The following is a 19,618-nucleotide window of genomic DNA, read 5'->3' as shown; positions in this document are numbered from 1 at the left end:
CCCAGCTATAAAAACCAAAAATACCTCCAGACATTGCCAACTGTCTCCTGGGTGGGGGGTAAATCGCCTCCAGTTGAGAACACCAACTTAGATGATAACCTTCAGTCCTGGAGACCTGGTAGCTTGTCCTGAGAATCAAAGGAAAGAAGGTGAGTGAAAATGAAATTACCTGGCGGCTTGTAAAGTCCAAACCCTGGAATTCTCAGTGCTGCCTGCACTTTTCTGTCATCTGGGGAGATTTCACCGTCCTGAGGCCCAGGCCAGACTCCAACACAGTTAATCAGAAACTTAGTGGGTAGGATGGAGGCAGCAGTGTGTTTTGAAATTTCCTGAGTGATTCCAGGAGACGCCAGGGTGGGGCCCCTCTGCTCTAAGCTGAGATGTAATTCTCAGGACTGGGTGGTAGACTTTGCCATTTGATGAGAGGGTCTGAGCCTATGTCTCTACATGTATGCACAGCATTAATTCACGTATAGCAAACACAGCATTTGCTGACGGCCCACCATGTGCCAGCCATGGCGCTGAGTGCTGGAGAAGCAAAGTTGACAAAGACCTGCCCTTGAAGGAATTATAATCTAATTGGAGAGAGTCTTGAAAAGCCCACTGAGAAGGGCCCTGATAGAGTTTGCGCAGAGATCATAGATGAGGGTATTTGTGCACAGTACATCAGATAAGCCTTTCTGAAAGACATGAATGTTTTCATTTATTCTTAAACAGCTGGAGCCTAGAATTTGCTGCTTCATTCGAGTATAAACTTTTGCTAAGAGTCTAAGAATTAGAGAAAAGGCTGAAATGTGAATGAACATGAAGCCCTCAAACATCTGGAGGATTATCAGTAGAGAAACTTCCATCTCCTGTGCTACCAGCCCTGTCTGATAAATGAGCAATTTGATTGGCTATTAGAGCGTAAATCACTAATTCAGGCTACAGAGTATGGATGTATATAGTCTTTAACCCAGTGATCACATCTTAGATTTCTAGATGTTTTCAAAATGAACAATTGTTGTTGCCATTTGTTGAGAGGGTCTGAGCCTATGTCTCTACATGTATGCACAGCATACATGTTGTTTTCCAACATTTTATTATTAGAAATTTCAAATACACAGAAAAGTTTAAAGAATTTCATGGAAAACATTCATGTTCCCATCACCTAGATTCCATCATTGACATTTGGCCATACTGTTGTTGCTTATCACATATCTAGCCATCTGTTTGTCCCTCTGTCTATGAATCCAAGGGGTGCATTTCTTTCAGTTAGTTATTAATGACAGCAATAGAAGAGCAAGGGCTGCTTTGAAAATTGGTGTTATTTCTACATTTGTTATGAAGCATTATCCTGACTTGTCAGTCGACTCACATAGGGTGGAGTAGGGTGTTGGGGGTAGGAGAGGGTTATGCCTCCAGTTATTAGAAAACAATTCTCTAAATTAATGTACTTATTCTAATAACTCTTGAGAATCGCCTTTAAATTTGCTTAAACATTTCCTGTGGTCTTTGTAGATAACCTCTAGTGGGGAAAAAAAAAAAATTGAAGTGACCATGTTTGCCCTAAAGGCTTTGGTTAGTTCACAAAACCTGTTTCCGCAACCCAGAGTTGCTTCAAATAGACTTCCTCCCTTTACAAAGGCTTAATGATTTGTGTATTGAGTTGTTTCTTTCTGGGAGACATCTCACAAATACTCCAGTTGGGAAAAAGAGATAAATTGCTCCATCCAAAAGTTTGAAAGAATTTCTTCAGGGTTTTGTAACTTGGACACTTGGTGTTCTGAAAAGAATGTCTTTGTGCCCATTTAAAATTGCAGAATCCTTTTCAGTTTGTTTCTAGGCTGTTTTGCCAAAGAAGTAGCTCTGCAATCCCCATTTGTCTTCACCTGACATCAAATTCCGCTTTGCGATGGAGAATTGTTCCTTGATTTGACATTCTTTTAAAGAAAAATGAGCCAGCATTGAATTCTTAGCTGAATACCAGTAGTTGGTGTATGTGTGTATGTGTTTCCAATTATAGACAGAACCTGGTATAGTACTTTCAGCTGAAATCTTTGATGAAGCATAGGAAAATTACATTGATCCAGATGGGATAGAAAGCTGTAAGACTGGTTGCACAAAGCCCTCCCTCCGCAAGATTTGTCTTCTTTCTTAATGTTACACATCTTAAGCTGGAAAGAGAGGGAAACCTGAAGCAATCATGGCTTAAAATTGCCCAAGATGTCTCATTGGCTAATTTGGGTACCAAGTAGATTGTGGGGAAATGGGGACAGCTGGTGATATTTAGTGTCAGTAATTAGGGATTCTCTTTAGGTTATAGAGAACTCTTAGATATAAAGGTGAGCTGCCTTGTCAGGGAAAGATGGCTTCCAACCCAGCTGTGGAAATAATCGGGCTGGGCACGATGGCTCACGCCTGTAACCCCAGCACTTTAGGAGGCTGAGGCGGGCGGATCGCTTGAGCCCAGGAGTTGCAGACCAGCCTGGGCAACATAGTGAGACCTCATCTCTGCAAAAAATAAACAAAATTGGCCGGGAGCAGTGGCTCATGCCTGTAATCCTAGCACTTTGGGAGGCCGAGGCCGGCAGACTGCCTGAGCTCAGGAGTTCGAGACCAGCCTGGGCAACATGGTGAAACCCTGTCTCTACTAAAATACAAAAAAAAAAAATCAGCCAGGCGTGGCGGCGTGCGCCTATAGTCCCAGCTACTTGGGAGGCTGAGGCAGGAGAATTGCTTGAACCAGGTAGGCAGAGGTTGCCGTAAGCCGAGATCGCGCCACTGCACTCCAGCCTGGGGACAGAGTGAGACTCTGTCTCTAAAAATAAATAAGTAAAATAAAATTAGCTGAGCATGGTGGGACATGCCTGTAGTCCCAGCTACTTGGGAGGCTGTGGTGGGAGGATCCCTTGAGCGTGGGAAGTTGAGGCTACAGTGAGCAGTGATTATACCATTGCAGGCCAGCCTGGGTGACAGAGCAAGACCCTATCAAAAAAAAAAAAAAAAAAAGAAAGAAAAAGAAAAGAAAAATGAAAGAAACGAAATGACCACATCATGAGAAATCTAGACATAAAGTCTTTAACTTTGTATATCCACTACAGAATCATGCAATGCCCAGTGTGAGGGAATGAAGTAGGATAGGAGAAAATTACCTGCCTCTGCTGGGAGTCAACAATTTTCTTAGATAAAACATCAAAGCACAATCCATTGATAAAAAGGATGCAGCTGGGCGTGTTGGAAGCACACAGGGCATGGCAGGGAGCCTGGGCCCCACCCGCAGGGTGATGGCCATTCCACCCAAAGGGGCAGGAGTGGCTGGAACGAGCCTGGGGGCAAGGTCCTAGGCCCCGTTCGCTTGGCCTCCATTCCTTAGGGCAGGGTCCCCTGGCACGCCCCACTCCCGGGTCCTTGCTTCCTTCACCAGGATGAGGAGCTGGAATATTGTGGGGACAGAGGCCTCAGAGAGCCACCCAATGAGTCCACAGCAGCCCTGGACAGTCCCTGAGGGGGAGGGTGTGCCTGCAGGGGGCGTGGCCCCATGCCGCCCGCCACCTGCATGCGCACTGAGCTGACCAATCAGCGAGGAGCGCGGGCAGCCAGGCCGGCTGCTGCTCTCGTGAGAACCTAGGACCCAGGCCCTCAGAGGAGCTTCGTGGTGCCAGCCTCTGCAGGTCCTCTGAGGGAGCAACATCAGGGCTCCCTCAGGTGAGACGCCCTCGGTGGGGATGCGGGGAAGGCGGGCCAGAGGCCCTTTGGGGAAGAGGGTGTGAAGGGCGGGGCAGCCAAGCTGATCTGTGAGGAAATGGCCCAGGCATTGTCGCCTGGGGCCTGGGTCAGGGCAGAGAGCTGGAGCTGCCTGAGTGGTCCCCAGGACCCAGGAGGGTCCCGGAGGCCTGTGCATGTGTGCAGCGTTTGGTGGGGGGGAGTTGGGGGGTCAACGTGGGTCCGTCTTGTCTGGCCGCCCATCAGGACGGGATACTTGGGGTCACCAGGGGTACCCTGGGCGTCCAGGCTGGCGAGTGGGCAGTCCCTGCCCCTGTCAGAAGCAGGTGCGTACCGGCTTATTCCCATGGAGATGGCTGGGGAGATCCTGTGTCACCCCGCGGCCCTCCCGACTACACTGGGTCGCTGGGGAACCCAGGGGCAGGGCCAGGCTCTGTCCCAAGGGCACTGCAAGAATCCCGCAGAGGCCGCGGAATTCTGCGAGCTCTGCAGCCAGCCCCGGGGAAGCGCTGGACGGGCCAGGACAGGAGGGGATGATGGCATCTTCTCCGCGTCCCCTCCTGCTCCCACAGGAGACTCGGGGCGCCCTTGAACCCGCGATCCTGATGGTTTTCATTTAACACGCCTCGTTTCCTTAGTTTCCTTAGTGTCTTTGCACTCACCAGGTTCAGAGGTCGCCTCTAGCTTCCCAGGACAGCCAGCCATGGAGCCCGTGGGCAGGAAGCGCAGCAGGATGGCTACCAAGGACCAGTTGGAGGTTCAAGTTATGGCCGCCCAGGAAATGGAGCTTGCAGGTAAACACGGCCCAAGGGGACCTAGAAGAAGGTGCACGCCCGACGGTCTGTCTGCTTTCTGCGCGGGAGGCGCATGGGCAGCCCGAGGCCCCCGGCCCCTTCGTGGCTTTGGAGTTCACCGTGCGTGTGCTAAGATGCCCCAGGTTTTCAAAGCAGGCTCAAGGGCCTTAGGCTTCCCGTGGGAGGCTCCCCCTCATAGCAGGGTTACAGATGTTCTCAGAGCAGCTCTTCTCCATGGATGCGGTCCTGACATCCAAGGGGTCTGACCTGTGAACGTTGTTTACTGGGACTTGAACCCGAAGGGCTTCCAAAAATGCTTCCGTAAAATGGTCTAGGAGCCGGCGATTCCATGTATAGCTCTGCTGTAAAGCTTTAATTGGCGGAGAGCCAAAAAAGTCTACAAATAGTACGTTTCTCTACAAAAAATGTCCACAACAGCGTCTTCCTCTAAAAAAGGTTTGTCTTTTTTATTTTAATGCAGGAAAGGATCCAGTAAGTTATGAGCATGAGGAAAGAAAACCTGTTACAGAGACAAAGGAGGGAGATGTAACTGATGAGCACAGGGAAAGAGGATCTTTTGCTGAAACAGATGAACACACGGGGTAAAGTGTTTAAGTCACTTTTGCCTGTCGGATAAGGTCTTTTAGGAAAAGTCAGCTTTGGATCATGTCGTCACTGTTCTGTTCTATGCAGAACAATTCACACAAGACATTTCTTCCCAACAAACAAGGCATTTTGTGTAGCATTATGTTAAAATTTTGTTGCAACTTTTTGTTACAGGGTTGATACCAAGGAGCTAGAAGATATTGCAGGTATGTTTTACGAGCTATTTGTGGTTTATGAAAATTGTTTTCAACCATACAACTCTTACAGTAGGTTATATGAATTAGTGGATGACAAGACTGTCTTAAATGACTTCTTCTCATATATAGCATTTAATGTAATCTGTTTGATAATTTTTCTTACTTCACTTTTTGATTGTGGATGTGGAATGTGAGAATGCTTCTAATAATGGTGAAGCAAGAGGGGTGGCTTTTCTTTCATACACGTGGAAATTTAATTGTTTGGGGGCTATTAGAGGACATTGGAGGAGAAGCAGCTCTATTTGTTCCTTTCAGTGTACACACATTAAATCATGTATCAGATTTTTTTTTTTAGCTTTTACTTTATGTTTGGGGGTACATGTGCAGGTTTGTTATATAGATAAATTGCGTGTCACAGGGGTTTGGTATACAGATTATTTTGTCACCCAGATTATAAGCATAGTACCTGATGGGTGGTTTTCGATCCTCACCTTCCTCCTACCCTCCATCCTCAAGTAGGCCCAGGTGCGTGCTGTTCACTTCTTCCTGTCCATATGTTCTCAGAGTTTTTAGTATGAGTTTTTCATCTTCCTAATTTAGCTATTGTCACAACTTTCTGATTTTGTTTTATTTAAAGTATCAGAGAAAATTGAATTCTCTAAAATGATGATTTTCTATTATTATTCCAGTAATAAGCTGTGCAGTAGAAAAGGAAAGACAACTTTTCTACCCAGTGAGAAGCATATAATTGGATCCAAAAACTCATAAACTTTATATTGCCATGTGGAATACTAGTTGCACTGTTATAGGACCATATTTTCAAAAAAGTTTGAGAAAATTTCTGTAGAGATGATGGAGACAATACTCTTTAAAAAGCTTACTTTAGTTTTCAGCTCTTCTATAGCGATAATTCATATAAGCAGTATATTTGGAAAGCTTTGCTCTGCTTGGTGGTGACAAAGTGCCGGTTTTGTGAGCTGCCTAATATATTGAGCATTATAGATGGATACTGTATGTAAAAAAATTTGTATTATGGTGCAGCTCTTTTATGATTGCTCAAAACTATTCTTAGCAATTGATGGTAGATCTCTGATGTGAAACCATGTTTAGGAAAGCATTCCTTGCAGTATTACAGTTTTCTGAAACACCGTACTGTGGATAAAAATGTCATATAAAAAGCTCTCAGAAAATATTTCAAACGTGTTTTTGAATGTATTTCTTTATCTATTTAAACCTAAATGTTTACACCCATGGACATTGCTTCTTTTATTAAAATACAGTTAATAGCATCAACCACTAGATTGATTAAAAATACTTTCCTTATTGTGTATTAAGTTATTTCTACCCTTTTGATGGTCTTATTAAATAAGATACTTTTTTGTGCTTTACATAATGAGTTGTGACAGTATTTCACGGAAACATGTCCTTTGAATTGTAGGACATTTTATAAATGTAGAAATTAAAGTCTGTGGCCGGGCATGGTTGCTCACACCTGTAATCCCAGCACTTTGGGAGGCCGAGGTGGGCGGATCACGAGGTCAGGAGATCAAGACCATCCTGGTTAACACGGTGAAACCCCGTCTCCACTAAAAATACAAAAATTAGCTGGGCGTGGTGGCGGGTGCCTGTAGTCCCAGCTACTCGGGAGGCTAAGGCAGGAGAATGGCGTGAACCCGGGAGGCGGAGGTTGCGGTGAGCCGAGATCGTGCCACTGCACTCTAGCCTGGGTGACAGAGTGAGACTCTGTCTCAGAAAAAAAAAAAAAAAAAAAAAGGAAAGTAAAGTCTGTGTTTGTAACCCTTGCTGCACACTTAAAAAATAGAAACTGTTTTAATTATTTGCTTTTTTTCATCATCCGTCAATTAAGTGATTTGCTGTTATACCAAGTGAAATTGGAATACTAATATTAATACCTGAAAGGTTTTACATAAAGTAAGTAAATCTTGCTTTTTGAAGTGATCTTTGCATTTTACGTTCTAAATGTCCTTCTGATATTGCTGAACCATCAAGTCCCATATTGATTTCAATATACGCAAAGAAACTACTTTTCAACATGAACATTTAATGCATATTCATTTACTATCTAGCTGACGTTAAAGAGGATCTTGCTGCAAAGAGAAAACGGATTGAAAAGGTTGCAAAAGCTTGCAGCGAAATAAAGAACAGAATTAAAAATGTTTTGAGAACAACACAACTAAAAAGGTATGATTATGGCTTTTTTGAATAATGATATTTATATCATTTCTTTGTATTCATTGGTGCAAATAATTTCCAAAACTATCCTGTACATAGTGGCGTCTCTAGGGAACAACATATTTTACTTGATTGTTCCCTAAACAGGTAAGTTTCTTTAGTTTTATAACCTCAGTTTAACAGAATTGAGAGATATTACCTAGAAGCCAATGAAGATGACCTCTTTTTGCCTTCCAGATAAAAAGTCTTCCTGTAAAATTAATGTTTATCCATTCCTAGAAATATGGTAGCTGAATATAAGATAAATGTCTTCAACGTTTAGTCTGTAGATTCTTAACAATATTCAATTATGTAGAAAGGGATAACCTTGTGTTGTAAATAAGTTATTTATTTTAGTTAAATTGTTTTCACTATTCCTTTTAGATCATTGTTGTGCCAAAGTGGAGAAATAGTTAAGTATTTCTTTTGAGAAATCTTACGGGATGAATGGCTATGATATTCTTGTACCTCCTTATGAGAACGCATATGTTATTTAGTAAGAAGAAATGAAAAGTAAACTGCTCTTGGAGAAAAAGATTGTTTCTGGGAAATTTATAGTGCAGTAAACCCTCCTTTGTCTTCAGCAGGTAAAGAATGTAAGATAGCTGCTCTAGTAGTCAGTTAGGAAGGGATCCTTTCAGAATGACAGTAACTCATTTCACCTTTTCCCAAAAAGAAGATTTCAGCTGCTATTACTCTCTTGCTACTTTATAGCATAAACTATGTCAAGTCAGTTTTGGTTTGAATAGGATTAATTTTTCATCCCTCTATGACATATGACCTTGTTACTTATTATGTGTTACAGGCAGAAACGTGATTACAGAATTTCTCTGAAGTTGCCGAATGTCCTTGAAGAGTTCATCACAGATGAGCAGAAAGATGAGGAAGGAGAAGGAGAAAAGGAAGAACAAATTGTTGGTATCAGGCTTAGCTTTATGATTAACCTATTGTATCAATGTCTCAGGTAGTAATAGTTCATGCAGAAATCCAGCAAAGAAGGAAGAGAGCATGAGCCCAGAGAGGGGGGCCCATTGGTGGACTCATGGACTAGGGGAATATAATTGCCATGCAGCATTAGGGGTCCAACTGAAGTCAGCATCATAACGGTTAAGAAGTTAAAGTGAACCCAATTGGCATATTTGTGCAAGAGCAGCTGTAGGGTTGGAATTTCGTGGGTTGGGGTGTAGCCAAGCATGTTGATAGAGGGAGAGTTGGACAGGGCGTAGATGCAGGGATGGGGTTATGATGACTGGCTGTAGAATTTCAGCTGGGGCTGAGTTACCTGAGCACATGGGGGTGGGGCATTGGGCAGTGAAAAGTGCTCCATTCAATAGGCGTCAGGTCCCGACAGACTCCTGAGCTGTAGTACTGAAGTGAGTGACCTACAGTGGCAGGAAGGTAGTGGCTGTATGTTGGGAAGATGGAGAAACAGCTGAGTGCAGTAGTCAAGGGCTGCGACTCTGGAGCCCCACTGCTTGGGATCCAATTCCAGTTTGACCATTGCTAGTTTGGGAACCGTGGGCAAATTATTTATCTCTGTGCTAAAGTTACTTTATATACGAAAGGAGACATGGTGAGAGTACCTACTTCAGAGTTGTTTGGAGGATTAAAGGGTTCCTATGTAACGGGTTTATTTAAATTTTTCAGGATGCAATCTGACCCATGGTTGCTGTTTATCAATGCTATTATTAATATTATGTAGATACTGCAGTCACTGGGAACGACAAAATTTAGGGGATGACTGTGAGTGCCACGTAGAGGAGAGGAGAACACTGTTGTTGGAGATTAGGTCAAGGTGCAGAAAGGCAATCATTAATGGAAGGTTCATCTATGTACATATTGAAATGACCAAGATTTAATAGGTGTTTAAAATCTCAGTAAGAAAGAATGTTTCTTAGTTAATTTCTGTGTGGATCTTACCTATCTGCGGTCAACAAATTATAGGAAGGGTCATCAAATACTCTTCATTTGAAATCAAGAATTAAGACATATGTGTTGAATATGTATAAGAAAGAAAATTCTTTACTCCATGACTGATGAAAAAGGTTATTGTTTTAGCATATGAGTGGTGAACACAATTGTTTCAAATTGGTCATAAATGTTGTCTAAAAGAAAGTATTCAGAAGTATTGATTTAAAGAGTATTTCTTTAATGCAGAATGTCTTATAAGTATTAAAATTTACCCAATTTTAATCACTTTTTTGTTTTGTGCTTCTAGAAAATATTTCAAGAGCAACAAAAGAGGTGGCAACAAGATGGGAAAGGAACTGAAAGAGATTGAGCCACCACACGAGCAATTCACAAAGGTCTGTTCTATTTGGTAACACAATACGTTCTTATAAAATACAACACATGCATAAAAATAGAAGACAGTCTTCTTGTTTCTGAATGTATGGAAAGACATTTTGGTTATACACTTTAAATTACTTACCATTTTCACTTTGAATGTATTGTTCCAGATTTAACATAATTACTAAATGTATTAACATAAAACAGTATTTTTAGGATTCATGAATAGTTTTGTGGGAGTTATTTAGAACAGGAAAAGGTAAATTGGAAATTTTACCTAGAAATATACATCTTGTGTATAAAAGTTGATACCTCATGAACACATTAATGAAGACTTTATTTTCAGTTTTTAGGAGATCAGCGACAAATCTTTAGTGGAAGGCAGAAAGTCCATAAGTCCTTTCTGGATGTCTTTTTTACTTGTGTTGTTTCAAGAGTTTTAGTTAAATAGGAAGTAGGCAAATGTAACTACTGAGTATCTCCTTTGTTTTCTGCTGTAATGTAGGAGTGTTTTATGGCATATTCACTTTCAAAATTATTAGTGACTAGTAATGGTTTTACATGACAATTTGTAATCATAGGAGATGGTTCAGATGTATAACAGAATGGGAAAGCCAGCAGATTATTAACACGTTGTGAATTGTGAATTATCTGCTGTCGTACAGCACATTAGCAAATTGTCATCGGACGATGACCTCTTCTTCATGTAGATGTATATTATTTAGGAAACAATGGAATTCTCTTCTGGGAGGTAAGGTATTCTTTTTAATAATCTTATGAAAAGACATGTTCATATGTCACTCCTCTACACTAACTGAGATGTGTTAAATAAACTGGGAAAAGAGTTTGAAAATAAAATTTTCAAGCAACTTGAGGATTATCTATACACAAAACAGTTATTTATATAGAAGTCACAAGTGGAGAACATGTTGCTATAATGTTCCCCAGAAACCATTTATTAATTGGTGTGAACATGAGACTAGAAAAGTTTTCCTGTCAATGTTAATGCTACATGTTACCACTTAGGGTAGGAACTTCGGTATCATCTTGGACTCTTCTGAGTCCATTATCTTTCCCATACAGTTTTCATGAGGCAAGTTTTACTCTGCAATGGTCCTTAAATTTCTTTTTTTAAATTGCCACTGAGGTAACCCTAGTTCAAGACCTCATTCTTCCTTGCTTGTACTATTAAACTCTTTTCTGAGTTCTCTCTTCTTTTCTGAGCCACCCTTCATTGATCAGAAATACTGTCTTCCTAAAACCCTTCCTTTCCTAAAATGCTTCTAGCCCTTCCCTCTTCCCAGCCTGTCAGTGGTATCCACATGTCAGTTCTTAGATATTCAGAGACTCTCCCCTTTACATGACCCCCTCTTAGGCTTGTTTTACCGCCTTCTGTCTTTCTTCCCGCCTCTCCAGGTTGACAGCCTTCTCTGAACGACCTCTCCATTACTCTCATGCTTTGCTCATGCTCTTCCCTCACAATGCTTTTAAAATCTTTTTTTTTTTGACCGATTGAAATCTTTTGCCAACTAAGTGGACATCAGTCTCCATTTTTGGCTACATGTCCGAGTGAGTTGCTCTTCCATAGCAGTTACATAAGTTTTGTATTATTTTTTTTTATTCGTGCATATTTGCTCATGTCACAGGAATATAGAAGAGATTGTGTATTCATTTTTTACATCTTCCTCAGCATTAACATACCACATTTTAGGGAATAGGAACTGTTGAACTATTTGTTGAGGGAATAGTATATATTTCAAACATAGTTATGTTTTCTCTAACTTGATGAGGTCATGTCACAGACCATTTTATCCCTTCAGTGGAAACCATGTTATGTGGACTATTAGTGATAACAAATGGGTCACTATCTGGTGAAAAAATGTGGTATTTCATGATCTAAGACTACCAGTCTTTTTCTGTTTTTGCTCCATCTTGACCATAACATGTTCATCAAACCATTTTCTTCAAGCAAAGTACATGACTGTTGGACCTGCTATAATAATATTTCACTAAAATCTGGCATTAAAAATTTTAAGTATTTGGAGCTCCATGTACTGATTACAGTTTTTTAATTTGAAATAAGTAACCAGCATCCTTTGAATATTAAAAGCTGTTTCCTTTTGACATTTAATTTACTCTGTTTAAAATGTGAGATGTAAAGTGATGGTTTGTCAGTGAACTAGACTTTTTGTTTTAGAGTATGAGGACTTGGAAGAGTATAATGAAAGCCCTCTTTCTGGTGAAGAGAGTCAACTTAAAAAATAAATTGCCATGTTCCAAAATAATATTGTGGTAATTGTAAGTAGTGCATATTTTATCTTAAAAACTCAGGATTGATGTAAGCACTGGAATATTTTATTTGTAGAAATGTGTATCGCAATTACTTAAATTTATTTTTTTGAAACAGCTGCAGCAAGAGTTGGCACTTATTCAGATGTATCTTCAACCTCTGTTATTCTGATGACTGACAAAAGAACTTGAACCTATGTTATATGATACAAGCATAACTTGAGCTACACTAAACCACATGACAGTGTTTAGTTAATTCTTGTATAAATTAGTATATCTCTTCTATCATTAGTCTGTTTGTTAAATGCCAGACCACATTTCTATGATCTGTTGAATGAACCCTAGACAGTTCTGTGAGAAAGCAGCAATTGCACAGTTATATACACAGTCAATTACATTTTAACATTAAAGATAATGTAGTTTTAGGTTTGGCCTCTGTGGATCTGTATCAGTTCCAAAAATGTGGAAAGCACGGGCATGGAAAAGTACATTTTTCTCTAATAAAAGAAGACAAACCCTTATTTTATCTGTGCATTCTTTATATTTACTCATTAAGTTAAAGAAGCAATCCAATGAAAGCAAGACTTCAAAAAATAGACATACTCTATGGCCTTTCAGAATTATTAAAAGTACCTTAACGTCTGTGTTCTTGAAAAAATTAAACTACTATAAATGATTGAGACAACTGAGCAAGATATATTAATATCAGTGCTGAGCCACCAGCTTGTGGGTATGTCATTTCCACAGACATCAAATTGCCATTTAGTTTGTTTTGGTCCACCATTCAATGATATCTCCCCTTAACATTGATTCAAAGTATTTTATTAACATTTATGTATGCTTACAATTATTTCACATCTGTGGCAAGGTAAATTATGTAGGGTGCTTTGTTTTTCAAGTTTAGTATTTGTGGAGTATGTGGAAGTTTAAGTATACATGCATCTAAAAACTTAAGTGATGAATTCTCCTACCTTTCCTTTTGTAATGTGCAGTTTTTACATGTAACACCATACAAAATGTTCATTTGGAAACACTTTATTTAGTAAATATGAAATTCAGAATATATTTGGAGTAAGTCAGTTAAATGTGTTATTTTGCTGAGTTTCTGAAATTCCATTCATGAATTGTTCAAAACACAATACTCCCATTGGGAGGAGAGGAGCGACTTCCTCTCATTTTTCATTGTGCTTTTTATTTTAATTGGCCCCTATATACCACTCTTGTCTTTTCTAGGTTTTCCAAGTTTAAGAAAAAAAGAAAAACAAGTTCATTCAGATTCTATTTTTCTGCCTGCAATCACTTATGCAGGAATAAGTGAGTCCTTATGGGGAACATTTAACTCCTAAAGTTTGCATTTTCATAAAGGATTTTCCTTTTACCCAAAGCGTGTGTTGGTGTATAAGTCTAACTACTACTTCAAGTTTCTAAGAAGATCCTCATTTGAGATCTGCAGAGGTCCATATGAGAGTTCTGTTATACACACTGGGCTATGTAACTATTTATTCTATAGTGGAAGGACAAGAATTAGGACACAATGTACTTAGTGATGAAACAGTTGATATTTATGCCACCCCTTACTACCTCAAATGAGTAAAGGTGTACTTTAAGTCACTTTGGCAGATATTCTGAAGGGAAGAAAGTTTTTGTCCTTAAAAGTTATTAGGGGTGTGTATATGTGTGTGTATAAATGTGTATATATATGTGTGTGTGTGTTTATGTATATATGCATATACACGTATCTATACATATATAATATGCATATATGTATATGTGAATATATGCACACACATACACATATATGACTTTATTTTTTAGAATTGTTTTTAGTTCACAACAAATTGATCTGAAGGTCTAGAGATTTCTCGTTTACCCCCTGTTCTCCTACCATAGCCTTCTCCACTATCCATATCCCCCACCAGAGTGGTGCCTTTCTTACACCCCATGAACTTACATTGACATATCATTATCACCCCAAGTCCATAGATTACTTCACTGTTCACTCTTGGTTCCTTTTTTTTAGTGACTATTTTTCTCACATCACTTCTGCTATAGTCCCTGTTTTATTTTTCATAAAGAGAACATTTAATTTGTACTTTTTTGTGACCATGAAATTTTAGGTTAGAATATCAGAAACAAGTCACACTAAAACAAATGTAAAGATTCACTTTTCTGCCGAAAATGATAAGACAGATAACATTTATTTATATATGCTTGAAACGTTGTAGTTAGTACTTTTAAATTCTAGACTGAAGCACATATTTTCTTTTGTTCCATAATAAACACCCCCTTTGAAGAACGGCTGATATCAAGAGCATCATGTCTCGTAATATTGTCTCAACAGCTGAATGTTGAAATGTACAGTCACAAAGCACTAAATATATCCTTAGAACAATGATGTACTGAACAAAATACAGAGTTCAAATGCAAAGACAGCTCCCAAGAAAGTTTTCCCACAGACCAGTGGCAAGCCCTTTCCTTCAGCAACTGAAACCCAGGAGAAACAGAAGTCTTGCCTCTGCCTCTTGGAGAGGGTTTCTTCTGATACCAGAGGGAAAGCGCCATCTCATCTCCCTGATGTTAGTTAAAATTTCATCTTGGATTGATAGGTTAATATCTTTGTAAAGATATCTAAATTAAGGTGATCCAGTCAAATCACAAATACTTGACTCACTCCTTAGGAGGAGCTTAACTCTGCCCTGAATTTCTGTGCACATACCTGATTTATTGTACTCACAGTACATAAGCTCTGAGATGTAAAATTGAACCAGAACCAGACAGCACATTGCATTCTTATCTAAATGAATCAGGGCTCTCTCAGCGCTGCTCACCCAAAACACATTGAAATCAATTCTTTTTATTCTTATTTATTTGTAAAACAGACAGTGATGATGGTATCTGTGTCAGAGGGTTACTGTGAGTGTCAGAGGAAACAATGGTGAGAAGGTTAGACACATGGTACATGTTGAATAAATGTTAGCTATTAGTTACCAATATCTTCATTATTTTTATTGGTATATAATAATTGTAAATATATATGGAGTAAATGTGATATTTTGATTCATGAATATGTAAAGATCATATCAGGGTAGTTGGGATATTCATCATCTCAAACTTTTATCATTTTTTGTGTCGAGAACATTGCAAATCTCATCTAGGTATTTTGAAATACAGGATAACTATAGTTACTCGAGTGTGCTATTGAACACTAGAACTTACTTCTTCTCTCTAACTGTATGTTTATACCCATTGTCCAGCATTTCTTTTTCCCTGACATCCCTCCTACCATTTCCAGCCTCTGGTAACCACCATTCTACTCACTAGCTCCCTGAGATCAGCTGTGTCCAGGAACGAATAGCAAGTAAGTGGTAAAGATGGACTAGTTGATAGTTAATAACCATGACTGGTCTATTCTTTGTCTGCTATACTTTCTTTCCTCTATGTGTGGCAAGTGCCTACTTACTCTTTTAAGACTTGTGTCAAAGACCACCTAATTCTTTACCTTTTCTGGAATCTGTTAGTTCTCCAACAAAATTGTGCCCCTTTTCCTCTCTTTTAGTGGTTCTGTACCTCTCAAACCCCATATTGTGGCTGTTATTTACTTAACTGTTACCCTTGAGAGTAAAAATTTTATCATAGTCCCTGTTTTATTTTTGGAACCTGGTGTGTTCCCACCCATACAAGAGGTGCACAATACACATGTACTAAATAAATGAATGATTGGTCATTTGAAAGAACACTGAATACACAGCAATTCTCCAATCTCTGTGTTTATACAAACACAAGAATTAATTTTATTTGCCTAATTCAAACATTACCTTTAAATTTATCCAAAATTCCCATTTTCCATGAATTAACCAGACATCTTTGTTGCTACATTTTCACTAATTAACCAGTTAAATATATTTTGCCATATATCACTTTAAAAGAGCACATCGAACAAAGACAGCTTAGGTAGTTACGTCTCTTGAGCTCACTATTTTAAGGAGTGAAGTTCACCCTGCCACTTGCCTACCTGTCTCAGTACTCATACACTTGCACCGATGTCCTGCTAATGTACATTAAATCAAATATCCATACCTGCTTTGAAGTGTGCCCTAGTCAACAAACAGGTCCCTTGGTTATCATTATCTTCCATCCAGGATCAAGATAAAATAAGTGCCAGAGAAAGATGTCTTACAGAGATTCTCTCAATGTAGTAGTTACACATAAACAAATTAGTTACTGGAGCACACATTCCTATCTTTTAGAAAGAGAAGACCTGTTAATAGTTGAGAGCAAAGAAAATCAATTCTTGTTGAACCGATAAATGTCCCTTCTGGATAGTTTACATTGCCATTAAAGCATAAAGTTGCCATTTTATCTGTCAGCTACTTATTTCTTGCATGAGCTATTCTGGCTTTTAAAATAATATCTTTTGGCCGGGCACAGGGGCTTATGCCTGTAATCCCAGCACTTTGGGAGGCCGAGGCGGGTGGATCACTTGAGGTCAGGAGTTTGAGACCAGCCTGGCCAACATGGTGAAACCATGTCTGTACCCAAAATATAAAAAATTAGCTGGGTGTGGTGACACACGCCTGTAATCCCAGCTACTGGGGAGGCTGAGGCAGGAGAATCACTTGAACCCAGGAGGCGGAGGTTGCAGTGAACCGAGATCGTGCCACTGCACTCCAGCCTGGGTGACAGAGCGAGACTCCATCTCAACAAAATAAATAAAAATAAATAAATCATATTTTTGGTCATTTGCCAAGTGCTTGGCTGTTGGGTACACACGGAATAAATTATCCAGTAAAAAACATCTCAGATCTTTCCAGCTATTTTTGATCAGGTACACCTGTAAATCTTAAAAAGCCTGTAAAGAAATACCTAACTAGTACATCGGATATAAGACACAGGACAATAGTAACTAAAGGAAATTGCAATCGTTAGGGGGGAAAATCCTTAAAGGTTTAAAATTCTACTAGGTGGTAACCACTGTTTATACACACATGCATTTCCCTCTTCATATTTGGGAAACTGATGGTCGTGTTTCCTTTTTAGGGTGGAAGAAAAAGTTCTCCATTAAGAGAAGGGAAGGAAAATATAGGAAGAAGAACCATTCTTTGAAGGCACCTATTGTCCAAATCATGAGGAAGAGCTTGTAGTTCTGAGTTGCACAAAGGTGCTTTAGTTGTTTTTCTGTAGGATACTAGAGGAGGTCAAATGTTACATGATAGCTGTGTCCTCAGATCCAGTGTAGGAGATGGGTAAAAAATGTTGATTGGATTAATGTGTTACTTTGCTAGTTCATACCTCTCTGAACCTCTCTTGAAGCCACTGTGGGGAAAATGTCTCCATCTTTTCTTTGTTCTGTCACCATTCAATCTATTCATCTATTGCTTGAGAATGTTTTTGCAATAACAAATCTTTGAGGTTTGGAAACCAGCTGTGATTAGTTTAAGAACTCTTGGTCCCACCCAATTTCAGCCTGTGCTGGGGTGTCTATTTCCTTTGTAAATTAAGGCTGCCTCCCCCTCTGGGAGCTGACTGGTTGTGCCCTGCGTTTCACTGGAGCCCCTGTCTGTTCTTTGGCTCACCTTCCCCCGCCCTTCCTTATTTGTAAAGCCCTGAAGGAGGCAAGTTTCCTTTGAATGTCATTAACACTTTGTAATTAGCTAGGAAGCCAAGGAGAATACCAAATGTCCCTTTCCCACCATGGGGCAAACTGTTTTGTTTTCTCTTCTGAACCCTGAGCAGGAACTGGCTAAGATATGATGGCCCCTCTACACGAAGAGTGACTGATTTCATTGGGAAGTGAAATTTGCATGACACCATCAGAAGCTCTTGACCCGTCAGACTCAGAACTCAGCAAGCTTTTCTTTCCCATTAATCCATGGTTAATGCCTTTGTGCTGCATAGTTTATTCAGTCCACAGCTCCCTCCTCAAACATAAACCACTAAAGGACCATGGATTCACAGGAATGACAATAAGACTACTGAGAGGCAGAGAGCGGAAAGCCCCGGGGCTTTGGTGTCAAGCAGACCCAGGTTCAGGAGGAAGCAGGGATAACATATACTTTTTTTTCAAGTCAGGTTGTGAGGTACAATTTACATATAGTAAATTTCCCCCTAAGGCGTGGCATTTGGAATTGCACTTCTCTATAATTCATGGAGGAAATTGCACTGAGTTCAGAGCCAGAAAACATGGATCTTGCTCCCATCCCCCCAGCCATCGTCAATGAATAGTTCTGAACTCTGCATCATCTGTAAAATGTGTGAGTTGAACTAGGTGACAGTGAGGTCCCCTCTGCATTATAAGAAGTCTGTTGTTTTATATTTTAAATGAATGAAACAAACAAAATAACTTGTCTTCCCAAAAGATATTCAAGAATCTCATGATTGAAGTTCACTGTTGAAATAACTAAGCTTCTTGTACAGTTCAAACTTTTATTTTTACAGTTGCTGCTGGAAGAATTTCTAAGCATGTTGGGATAAACAGTTCCCACCGCTGATCCTAAACTAACCAGTGTCCCTTGCTCCCCGCCCTGGGTCACCCTAGTCCTCCAGTCGGCTGAGGCAGTGGGAACAGGAAATCAAGTCTCTCAGAAAGTTCAGGCTGCCTTGAATGGCTGCCAGATCACCCTGGAGGAGAAGCTCCGGAGGCAGGCGGGGAAGCCTCCTCCCCTCCTCTGGTTACAGAAACTCTCTCCTTACACTCCTCTCTTAAATCTACCTAAACTTAAATGCAAAAACATTTCTGCAGAGAGGAAAGTGCCCAACATTCTCTGGTTATGGATTGGGGGCCCTGTTTCATCAGTTTTTGAGCAAGGTATTTTGGCTTGATTGAACTTTCAGATTGCTCTAGCCTTGTCTCTCCTCCCCCAAACCAAACAAATGAGTGCTTGGAATGAGTGAAGCACATACATTCCTGGATCCAGATTGATATCTGGAACTGGAATGTGACATTTACCAGTGTAATGTGCTGAGATTTAAGTTTGTGGAGAGTATTCTTCCCAGGTAAACCTCTGTGGCCTCACTCCTGCAGCTGGGAGAGAAGAATGTGGCAGCCACTTTCTGGCCTTTCTCCTGCAGGTGAGCACAAAAGCTTAAGACATACACACCTGCAGGGGATGTAGGGGAGTGTTCAGTGGAAGGATGACCTCATTCCCTAATACCTGACCATTCATGGCAGCCTCCGTTTCTTTGAAGTCCTGTTGGAAGTTGATTTCCATGGGGCCTTTGTAAGTGTGACTGAGAAAATCATGCCAAAGTCTACACTCAGTCCAATTTGCATGAGCTGTTTGGAATCCGGGCTGCATTGTTAGGATGATGCCTATTGGCTCTTTAGCCTGTTCTATTATGTCTAAATCACACGTGTTGACTTCTAACATACTAATAATTTTTGCTTTTATTGTGTTTGCCACATGTCTCCTCTCATTAGAATGTAAGGGATGCATGTCTCTTTTCTTTATTATTGTATCCCCAGTGCCTAGCACTGTGCCTGGGACCTAGTAAGGGCTTAATTGATAT

The 19,618-nt window shown here is 40.2% G+C and overlaps 1 protein-coding gene across 1 annotated transcript; it reads left to right on the top strand.

Moving 5' to 3' along the window:
- The first annotated feature begins 3,608 nt into the window (after positions 1-3,608).
- Positions 3,609-12,229, top strand: FAM9C (family with sequence similarity 9 member C). Its single transcript, XM_002831382.5, has 7 exons — positions 3,609-3,687; positions 4,371-4,499; positions 4,981-5,101; positions 5,280-5,311; positions 7,390-7,504; positions 8,340-8,448; positions 9,753-12,229. The coding sequence occupies exons 2-7, from the start codon at positions 4,409-4,411 to the stop codon at positions 9,813-9,815; spliced, it is 531 nt and encodes a 176-aa protein (XP_002831428.3). The 5' UTR covers positions 3,609-3,687; positions 4,371-4,408; the 3' UTR covers positions 9,816-12,229.
- Positions 12,230-19,618: the final 7,389 nt, after the last annotated feature.

This window comes from Pongo abelii, chromosome X (assembly GCF_028885655.2).
Source record: "Pongo abelii isolate AG06213 chromosome X, NHGRI_mPonAbe1-v2.0_pri, whole genome shotgun sequence".
NCBI classification, from domain to species: Eukaryota; Metazoa; Chordata; class Mammalia; order Primates; family Hominidae; genus Pongo; species Pongo abelii.
The sequence above is the reverse complement of the archived record's forward strand: the minus strand, read 5'-3'. Positions and strand labels throughout refer to the sequence as shown.

Bases quoted from the DNA above. Each gene is read 5' to 3' on its own strand.
- FAM9C (XM_002831382.5), top strand. From the start codon at position 4,409: ATGGAGCCCGTGGGCAGGAAGCGCAGCAGGATGGCTACCAAGGACCAG. The intron at 4,500-4,980 runs GTAAACACGGCC...ATTTTAATGCAG, and splicing joins CCAGGAAATGGAGCTTGCAG to GAAAGGATCCAGTAAGTTAT. The intron at 7,505-8,339 runs GTATGATTATGG...TATGTGTTACAG, and splicing joins AGAACAACACAACTAAAAAG to GCAGAAACGTGATTACAGAA.